The 11,117-nt window shown below is 32.3% G+C and overlaps 2 protein-coding genes across 3 annotated transcripts in view; one reads left to right on the top strand and one right to left on the bottom strand.

Moving 5' to 3' along the window:
* Positions 1–10,874, bottom strand: part of LOC133190499 (uncharacterized) — a 13,134-nt gene extending 2,260 nt beyond the window's left edge. Inside the window, exons 1-11 of the mRNA XM_061326163.1 lie at positions 10,833–10,874; positions 5,469–5,526; positions 5,160–5,252; positions 3,274–3,360; positions 3,128–3,182; positions 2,402–2,552; positions 2,096–2,233; positions 1,416–1,551; positions 992–1,147; positions 654–871; positions 217–340 (exon numbers count right to left, since the gene is read on the bottom strand). Of these exons, the coding sequence (XP_061182147.1) occupies positions 217–340; positions 654–871; positions 992–1,147; positions 1,416–1,551; positions 2,096–2,233; positions 2,402–2,552; positions 3,128–3,182; positions 3,274–3,360; positions 5,160–5,252; positions 5,469–5,499 (1,189 nt within the window). The 5' untranslated portion in view covers positions 5,500–5,526; positions 10,833–10,874. The remainder of the gene's footprint in view (positions 1–216; positions 341–653; positions 872–991; positions 1,148–1,415; positions 1,552–2,095; positions 2,234–2,401; positions 2,553–3,127; positions 3,183–3,273; positions 3,361–5,159; positions 5,253–5,468; positions 5,527–10,832) is intronic.
* Positions 1–11,117, top strand: part of LOC133190510 (epidermal retinol dehydrogenase 2-like) — a 45,983-nt gene that overhangs the window by 15,041 nt on the left and 19,825 nt on the right. The window lies entirely within an intron of this gene.

Raw genomic sequence — 11,117 nt, 5'->3', positions numbered from 1 at the left:
TTCGAGATATCGAAGTTCAACTGTAGTATGTCTGAATCTAAATGATCATCTCAAATTAAAATCTTTCCTTCCTTGTTGATATGGTCTTAATCACAGCTGGTCAGCGATTTTTGTTTGTTTATTTGTATATTTTTTTTTTTTACTTTTCTGGCTTCACAACAGTGGTTGCACCAAAATTGGAGGTACTTGAGCCTTAATTATGATAATAATACTTACTTAATTGCATCAATTCATCTACAGTTTGCTTCAAATTAACCAGGTCCTCTGTTGTAACAACTTTCAGGGCACTTTCAAATAAACAGAACATCTCAGCCTTCTCTTCATTTGGTAATCCTTGCATCTAAATATAAATTTTCAATGGCTTACAGAAATTTGATTATTTTATTTTCATTCTTTCAAGATATGTTTATTGCTCTTATTTGGTTATCATGGTATTTTCTAAATAGATCACCAAATTTTCATAACACCTTATTTTCACAAGAAACTCATGTGATATTTATTGAGACAAAATTTTCACAAATTCTGGCTATTGTTGTATTTATTCATTAATAACAAAAATATCTGCAAGAATGAATTAATTGTGAGATGGTCTTGTGTAATTCCAAGAAAAAAAGTTCTTGTGAATAAAAAGTGATATACACATGATACAGTACCCTTTCTAATATTTTCTGTTTCCAGTTTTTTTCAAGGTCAGTCTGACTTTCAAATTCTTCTCCAAGATACAATGCACTGAAGTTCCTAACAGCATTGAGGACATCAGACTTTATTCCAGCATATCCACCCTTATCTTCTATCCTCCCAGCATTCCCAAAGTCTAGTACTTTCACTTTCACTTCACAGTCAGACTTTTTCTGTATCATAACATTCCCAGCTAAAATTAAATAACACTTTTACCATTGCAATTTAACTTATGTTTGTTGAATATATTGATGTTCTTTTTTAAAAATATACACAGTAGTGACAGTACATAAAGTCGTAAATAAGAACTTACAGTGTAGGTCTCTGTGAGTCCACCCTCTTTCATGCATAGACTGTACCACAGTAAGGATGTTGTTAAAAACAAACAGAGAGAAAGGCTTCACCAGTGAACTATTTGTCTGCATCAGGGTGTTCATGTGGACATTTATCACCTCATTTAATGTAACAGCTGTAACCATAAATATGAAAATTGTGAGTTTCAAGAATAAGGTAGTACATGTACTTGTTTCTATAGCAGGCATTAGAGTATGTTTGACAAATTATATTTCCCTGACAAGAATTTTTTTTTCTATTTTCTCAAGAATTTTTCAATATATTACTAAAAAATATGTGTGTAAAAGAGTATACTGAAAGTCTGAACTAGCTCCTTTTGTAGAAAATATTATGAATATTTATATTTCATAATTGTAGAGTATACATGTATAGTTTCAATATACCATTATCTAACTTTTCCATGTGAACAACTATTCTGTTGCCCTCCAATCTGAACAAGTAAAGTTCTGGGCTGATTCCATCCTCACTTAGATCCACCCATGCTTTGATTTCTTCAGGACGGAAAACTGAGATCATAATCTACATAATAATGTATTTATAACGAATAATAATTCTGAATTAAGCAATCTCAACATGACAAGTCATATGAATTAAGTCTCATGGGCTGATGAATGGAATATACATGAACATGAATATGCATAATACAGGCCCGTATCAACGGTTTCAAAAGGGGGGGGGGGCAACTTCCTGAATAAAATCTGGCAAACAAAAAAAAAACTTTAAACGGACCAAAAGTGGGGGGGGGGGGGGGAGCAACTTCCCAAAATTATCTGACAAGCAAAAAAAAAAGAAGGGAAAAAAAGCTAATTTACCGTCAGAATCCTGGAATTTGCCAGTGTTCAACCTTACAACATCAAAAAGTGGGGGAACATTTACTTTAACAAAATTCTATACTCAGGAAAAGTGGGGGGGGGGGGGGGGGCAGGTCCCCCCCACCTTCTACAGGCCTGTAATATATAAAAGTGACAACCTAGGTATGATATCAGAAAGATATTTTTTTTCTTTTCAAAAGTTTGAAAGTATTTCAGGCAAACAAGTTGACTAGAAATGCACCATCACTTACTGTTTTTTGAGCATGCTCTATTTCTGTCTCTTTGTCTTTTATAACCACAATGTCTCCTGCTGAATTGCCTCTACCTAGGATTTCCTTTGTCTTTTCAAACTCTATGCCTTCTCTGTACTGCCCTTTGTCTGCCTGAATCTGTAAAAACAGGAAAATCATTCGCTTACATTTCTATACAGTCATTCAAAATTACAAATATTTGTAAGCTGTAATGGTCATAAATGAAATTAAAGTGATTACAACCTTAATTCTTTCCTTTTTTCATTAAAATAAAAAGAAACCTTGCTATACTCTTTACATGTGTACCTTAGTTTTGTCAAGAAGAATTCCTGATGGTGCTTTTGATAATTTAAGGTATTCTAACATTTCTAGACAGACATCCATTTTTGCTTTCAGGTCTTGTTCTGATTTTGGAACAGCAATCTTGTTTGCATTTGAACCATCCCAGAAAAGTTTCCTTGATAGATTAAAATGCATATGTTGCTGTTACCGTTATAGTCACAAATATCTTGTTTTAATTCAGGATGAGCTTGGTATATGTCACACACATTTCTCTATTATAGTTGTAAGATATATCATCACCTAGCTTTTATAATCATTCTAAATTTTACATTTTTTCTAACAAGTGCTCTACATCCATCCACAACTTTCAATCCAACTCTTTAATATGAGGAAAATAGTTGCATTTTTGCTACTTCTGAAGATGTGAAACTTAAATGGTTTAAACATTTCATTCATTTTATGTTTGCAAAACTGTCTACTGTACATAATGATGAGATGAAAATGTTGAGGATATACATGTATATCTGTATGGATAGTAGTAGTCATTGGTACAAAAACAAATGTTTAATTTTAAAAAATTGCTAACTTAGTTTCAGAGAGTAGTAGTGTGGAACCCTACACCCACCCACCCCCATCCCCAAACCCCCTTTTGGCTTGTGATGATTAAGAAAATTGTTTCAAACTCTCTGAAATGAAGAGTACCAAAACACAGAGGAACACAGAACAAGGACTGGTGTACAATATTCTTACTGTTTTTGGCTGTACTGTACAGTTGGACGTCCCCTTTCATCTTCACCTACCACAGCTTAAAGATAGAGTTTAAAGAGATCAATACAACAGATTTTCTTATCAGCACTGGAAAACTAACATCATTTTCAGAAGTTGTTTCTTTTTACCTGAGTGGTTACTAAGACTCTCTATGATAATCTGCAGTTTTCCTCTTGTTGTTGGAGACAGATTTTCAATTTGACCAGATAATGCATCTTAAAAGAAAAAAACATAGGTAATCAAAGATTACGAAGCTCACCTCGACGAATGTTATCTACATGTAAGGCAAATTTCACATCATATTTTTTTTCTAGTTAGGGTACATCCCAAGATCAATATCCATGCAAGTTTGATTTAATTATAGACCTGCTCAAAAAACTTTTGACCTGTTTAGTAATCAAGAAAATTTTGGTCAGTTCCAACATCCAAATCAAGTCTGGAAGTTTTCAGTTTTAGATGCACCATCTATGCAAGTTTAATCATAACAGGCCATAATATTATATAGCTACTCCAAAAAAATTACCCTGGTCACTCATCTGGAAAATGTACGTCAGATTCAGAATCCAAGACAAGTCTGGAAGTGTCCATCCCTAGATACATCATCCATGCTAATTTGGTTAAAATATGGCTAAAATTCACTCATGTGGAAAATCTAGGTCAGATCCAGCATTCGAAGCAGGTTGGTTAGTGTACATCCCTAGATGCATCATCCATGAAAATTTGGTCAAGGTAGGGCTTATAGTTACTTGGGAACGAGACTACTCCTTAATCTAAACCTGGTCTCACATGTGGAAAATCTAGGTCAGATCCAGCATCCGAAGCAAGTGTGGTAGTGTCCATCCCTGGATGCATCATCCATGCAAGTTTGGTCCAGGTAGGGCTTATAGTTACTTGGGAATGGACCTGCTCCTAAAACTTTAACCTGGTCACTCATCTGGAAAATCTAGGTCAGATCCAGCATCCAAGGCAAGTTTGGTAGTGTCCATCCCTAGATGCATCATCCATGCAAGTTTGGTCCAGGTAGGGCTTATAGTTACTTGGGAATGGGACTTGCTCCTAAAACTTTAACCTGGGACGCCGACGCCGGGGGTATAGCATTAATAGAATCATTCATTACTACGAGTGTGGGATAGTGAAATTCCACCAAGGGGACAAGATTCACGGTCTAGGACGAGGCTTTGCCGAGTCCTAGACCGTGAATCTTGGCCCCGAGGTGGAATTTCACTATTCCCACATGAGTGAGTAATGAATGATTATTTTTCTCGCATTATTTTATCCAAAATAACTGCCTGTCAATGACATCGCCATGATAGGGCTAAAAATATATTCTTTTAATTTTCCATCTAATTAAAATTCTAAATACACCATCAGAGAGAGCGTACCTGAAAATGGTTTACACATAGTGTAAACTGATAAAATGAATTTCAGTTCATGTAAATTAATTAGATAGATAAAAACTGGGAATAAAAAACTTATCCATCCGATAGCGTACACATTCATTCAAGAAGAATCCTTCCGCGATCTAAAAATAGTGCCATTTAAAAAGTGAAAATACGACAATATTTTGAATGAAAATAAGTTTATCTTAATAAGTTAAATGACAACATTTTAAGTATATGTAATATTTTTTAACATTGTTACAATTTCTTTATATAAAGACGGAATGTTTACGTTATCGTTCGCGGCGTAGTAATACACAGTGTAAGACAGAAAAATCTCACACTGCTGTCTCACACCGGACAAGTCAATCTTACACCGGTGATTATGCGAGAAAAGCTCATCTCGACTTCGTCGAGGTGAGCTAATAAACTTCTTGTTTCACTTACAGTAATGTTATCTCAAAGAGACAATGTCAAAATATAAAAAAGGTCTGACAGACCAATTACATGTACCAGTAGGCTAAGAAACAAAATGGGACAGAAAATCAACATATCACAGCTGCATTTGTGTCTTAGTCTGAGCAATGACAATTACAGGCACCATGCAGGTAATTTTAAGTTATACATGAACATACCTTTATTATGACCTGTAAATTCTAGAGATTTTAACTGGTTGGTCTTCAAATTTTGACAATGATCCCCTATCTCTGAAGGAAGCTCTGTTCCACCTGAATAAAATAAAATACAAAATTGTCAATCTACTGGTAATTCAAAAAAAAAAAAAAAACATAAAGAGTCTTTCTTTTTTTTTTGGTATTCTTTATTTTTTTTTCCTTATTTTTAAACAAAGAAGATATATATCAAAATTGTACTTTATGGTGCTATGTTAAATTCAGCAGCTTACATTTTTCACTTCCACTGGAGACAGGAGTTATCCCCCTTACCTGTGTCTCTGCCTTCTGTACATTCTGACATTCTTTACTCCCAGTTCAACATGTATATCTATATAAAACAAAATAAAATCTAGCAATCATTTGGAATGACCATGATTAAAAGAAAGTTAGCACTGAAATCAACTATGACATTAAAACTACTGTATAGCCATCTGATACCCAGATTTTGACAGACTGCACAGACTTTAAATCAATGTCTTAAGAAGTTAAGATTATTTTTTTTTTGTCAGGTAAAGTAATTTATTGGCAAACTCCCATACACTTCCTTAATTATCACAAATGCAAACACTTATTAAAGTTTTTATAATACCTTGAGTCATAAAATATTAAGCATAACATTTAATTTTCCTTGTAAATAATATTAATACATGATAATATGAGTATAAAATAATTATACATATTTCCTAATTTCCATGAAATCACAAAAAAATGATCCATATCTTTGATTTTATAGCCCTACTCCATTAAGTCTTGTATATTCTAAGTCCCTTTCACATTAAATACTTTGTAGTCCAAGCTGGATAACCGTTATCTAATGTAATATTCAAAAGTTTATATCCAGAAAAATGGGTATTACATATATCTGAAACAATGTCAATCTGAAATCAGAAAATGACAATTTTGTAAGAGGATTTTCATTTCTTGAACTGGGTCAAGTTTATGTTTAATCCCGGTGTTTTAAATAAAGATACCACCTGCAGCATGCATGCTTCATGCTTCTTATACTTCTCAATGACAATTAATGATATATATGCATAACATACAAGGTGTTGTGTACATCTCATTCAATTAAAAAAAAAATCTTCAAAATTTGAAAGAATGGGACATAGATATAATTGTCCATGCCAGAAATTGAACAATAATAACACTTAGATATTTACAATTCCATTCATAGCATTATTTCCTTCAAGAAACATATATAAAATACTGCTGAGTAATTATCAAAACTATAATGCCCATGAACTTAAATCTCTGAATGCATTGCAAAAAGTTTTAAGTATCACAGTGATTCATTCAGTCATGTAAATTTATTGTTCACAGATGAAATACCAGTGGAGTAGTGTACTGAAAGACCTAAAGTGACCATTGTTGGGTGGATTAAAATTCACAATTTACCTGGTTAGACTGAAACAGAGATGATACAGAAAACTTAAGATAGTTAATATAATGCAGTGAAAAGAAGATCTAAGGTCCTACTCTTCTTCATCAGATTTTTTTCCTTTATACATGTATTCATGTGTAAAATTTTGATGACCTTTTGTGGCCCCACCCTATATACAGGGACCATGATTTGAACAAAATTGAATCTACACTACCTGAGGAATGCTTTCTTTAAATATCATTTATCATATAATATATATTCCTATATACCAGTATTTACATCCACTGAATATTATTTCCTTTATATCTTAAGAAAACCATTGTCTTTTATCAATCAGTAAACACTGCCAAGCATATCACCTCTACAGATTTCTTGAGCAGTGGCTGTTCCGTCAATGAAACGTACAATGACGTACATACCAATAATACAATATTTTATCAACTAAATCTTACTTTCAATGATTATTTGTACAGATATAAATATAAACAATAAAATGTCTTTCTTTGTTTGTTAATAAGGGAATTAACATTGCAGCTATTGTAGAAAACAATTACATAACCCGCTAACGCGGGTTATGCAGTTTTTCTGCAACAGCTGCAACAATAGTTCCTATACTAACAACCAAAGAAAGTATTTTATTGTTTAAATAAAACTTTGATTCCCTACTGTGGCCTCATCCTTCCACCTGGAAAGTTTTCACATGAAGTTTCATTTCTTTTTCTAATCCAGTGGTTCTTTAGAAGATTTTTCCTATACATTTCAATGTAAAAATTTGATTCCCAACTGTGGCCCTATCCTATCCCCATGGACCATGATCTAAACAATTACAATCTAAACTACCTAAGGAAGCTTCCTTATAAGTTTCTTCTTTACTGGTCCATTTGTTCTTGAAAAGAAGAATTTTAAAGATTTTTTCCTTATATATATATATATATTTCAAAGTAAAACTTTTTTTCCCTTTTATGGTCCCACCCTACCCCCATGGCCATGATTTGAACAATTTAGAATCTACACTACCTCAGGATACTTTTACATAAGTTTCATCTTTTCTGGGCCAGTGGTTATTTAGAAGAAGATTTTTAATGACACAACCCTTTTTTTTTGCCTTTTGTATCTTCCCTTGGAAGGGGGGTTGGCTCTTCATTTTGACAATTTAAAATCCCTTTCATTCAATGATGACTTGTGCCAATTTTGGTTACAATTGCCCAGTAGTTTTGAGAAGAAATTGAAAATGTGAAAAGTTTACAGACGGACAGACGCTGGACAATAGGTGATAAGAAATGCTCACTTGAGCTTTCAGCTCTGGTGAGCTAAAAAGTTCTTGAACCCTTAACAACTGTATTGAAAATGAACATTTTATCCTACATATACATACATATGTTATGTTACACAGCACAAGATTGATCCATCTTACAGTTGTACATAATGATAAGAAGTCTTAGATGACACTGTAGCCCTTCCTTTGTACTTATAATAGGAAGGAAGAGAAAAGTAGCTTGAATCACATTCTGTTGATTTACATATACAGAAGTATGTAAATGTATCCTCATGCTGTCTAAATCAGACCGTAGATGAAGACTTGCTCTAAAACAAGTGAAACAGGATGATGCAGGTATCAACAAAATAAATGTTACTCTGGTAATCAGCAAACATCCATTTACTTCCCTGTATGTGCTAGTACGAACTAAACTAGTTTATATTACTATCACCAAACTAACATCTTCGCTAGCCAAGGGTTTCTGATACGCTACTCTCCTCATAAGCCCAAGGGTTTATGAGGAGAGTAGCGTATCAGAAACCCTTGGCTAGCGAAGATGCCAAACTAACAACACAATAGTGTGTAAGTATAACATACTTACACATATTATACACATTAATGAGCACATTCCCCGTTTCATTGGCCTCTCTTAATGGTCTTTGATTAATATTTTATGGTATAAATATTCAGTATTTTTGTTTCATTTTTACTCATCTGGAGATGATAAATTTATTTAAGGAATAAATTTAATAGCAACCCAATTCAAAAGGTATAACTTGGGTAAGGGCAGTCAATGCTTTATAAACTGTGACATAGTTTATAAAAAAGTGTAATCTTTTCCAATCCAGTTTGTATCGTATAAATTGGGTAGCTGTTAAATTCATTCTGTATATTTAAATTCCATTCATTTAAGCTTAAGAAAAGTAGATGATTGCCCTTAAAAAATGACTTCAAATTGTACAAAATTTTAATGTAATGTCATCCCATCCTACCTCCAGGGGTCATGATTTGAACAAACCTGAATCTACACTACCTGAGAATGTTTCCACATATATATCATGACTAATCAAGGCTTTCCTGTTCTTGAAAAGAATTTTAACTAAAGATTTTTGGTATGTATTCCTATTGCCCAATGTGGCCCCACCCTATCTACTGGGGTCACGATTTGAACAAACTTCAATTTACACTAACTGAGGATCCTTCCATACTAATATGACTAATCATGGCTTTGCTGTTCTTGAGAAAATTTTAAGGATTTTTCCTATGTTTTCCTTTGTAAAACTTTGATAGTTAAATTAACAATATCATGTACATTTATATCTCTTCTTCAATCTGAGACGGATTTGATGCTGTATATTTTCCCCCAGTTGTGGCAGATCTTATTTTAAATATTCAGCAAAATTACAGCAAAGTTTAAAGTCAATTTAACAATAGAAACTTGAGGTTATCCAAGTTCAAAATTGGTGAAAATTTTAATGTACATAACATGTATATCTACACTCAATTTCATATTTTTATTTTTTAGCTCAGATACCCCATATATAGCTTTAAAGTCATATATGGTGTGTTTTTGATAAGTTCAGACTAACTAAAATTAAAAAGATCTTTCTATTTGTTTTATAACTTTATTAATATAGGACTTTCCTGTAACTTATACAATTAAAATCAAATGCGTTTCATAAATATGAGAAATTTAAAACAATAACTGATTTGTTTACCAACTCCGCATTTAAATAGCAGACACAGTTTAAAGTCAATTTAACTATAGAAACATGGGATTATTCAAGTTCAAAATCAGTGAAAATTTTAATTTGAACGTAAATAGCAATTAATTTAAATATCATGTTCATCTGCACTCAATCTCGTATTTTTATTTTTTAGCTCAGATATGCCATATATAGCTTTAACAATGCACGCTTAAAACTATTTTTTAGTTAATCAGGGACCTATATACTAACAGGATAGGCAACTCTTTCAAGTCTCGTGATATCTCTATATCTATATAAGTTGGGGATTTCATAAGTCAATTTCAATTAAATATATCTCTTTTGATATCAAATATTTCAGAATAAAACCTTGGTTTATCTAAAAAAAATTATTCAAGATTTGTTGTTAGCACTGTTTTTACTCCTTATCTTCGTAGTAATTGCATTTATTTAAAAATCACTGCATGCCCCTGATCAGCCTTATTTCCGAGAATTCGCCGATTTTGGTGGTTGTTTACTTAATATCTAAATTATTTTATAATATGTGCTTTAAAATCAATTAAAAATCCATTCCAATACACAAACAAAACAGATTACATTAATCAGAAAACAAGCTTTTTTCTTGGAAAAAACGTAGTTTGAAAAACTTGCAGTGTTGTATGTGACGTTTTGGGTAAATAAACATGGCACTGAAGGAGTTGCATATCCCGTTAGTATATAGGTCCCTGGATTAATTCACTGTCACCTAGGTTTCAATTTTAGAGCATTCCTACAAAAGATTTGACTTTATTTGCCTACTAGACATCAAAATTATAGAAATTATTGTTATTTTTTTGAATGTGTATTTTTTACCATGGAATTGAGAAATAAACAGGTTCAAATTTAGAAGACGTTTTATGTCAGACAAAGTTTTTATTGAGTTATTCCTACAGTTTTAAAACAAATGGATTAGACCTACAGTTTTAAAAAGTTTTTAAGCTTTAATATATTTTTTTCTATGTAGTAAAAAAACGGTAAAACTCTTAAATTATTGTTTATTGCAAATTTTTCCAGGTTTTTTTTTGACAGTTACAACATATTATTGTTCCATTTTGCCACTAGAATTCCGTCTAGCAGTTGAACATTACATGTACCTTGATATTACCTCAGTGTAATTTAACTGATTTTGTTACGCTTGTATATTTACATGTATTAAAAACAAGCAAAGTAAAACTAAATATTTTGTAAAAGCTTCTATACTTATTATGCATGAATGTCCATTCATGAGCAACAATCTCTGTTATATTTACCTAGAATGTAGATCAGTAGATGAACAAAAACCAGAAGACCACCATCTTTTGCGTCACGTGATTCACTAACAGGGAGCACCAAGTTTAGATATTCAGAAACATTTTATTCCTTAGACAGATAAATTTATGTATTTTTTTATTTGTTAATAATTATATTAAATTAATTTAAAATATGTTATGTATTTAAAAAACTAAGTGCGATGTATTTTGCATGTGCTACAGTGTCTATTCAAATAATAAACAATTACTGTCCCCCTGACCAAAGGTCTCGCATCGAAAACGAAA

The sequence above is a fragment of the Saccostrea echinata genome, unplaced genomic scaffold (genome assembly GCF_033153115.1).
Source record: "Saccostrea echinata isolate AGI-Se365-2 ecotype Australia unplaced genomic scaffold, CSIRO_AGI_Sech_v1 ptg000001l, whole genome shotgun sequence".
NCBI lineage: Eukaryota > Metazoa > Mollusca > Bivalvia > Ostreida > Ostreidae > Saccostrea > Saccostrea echinata.
This window is presented reverse-complemented; position numbering and strand designations above follow the sequence as displayed.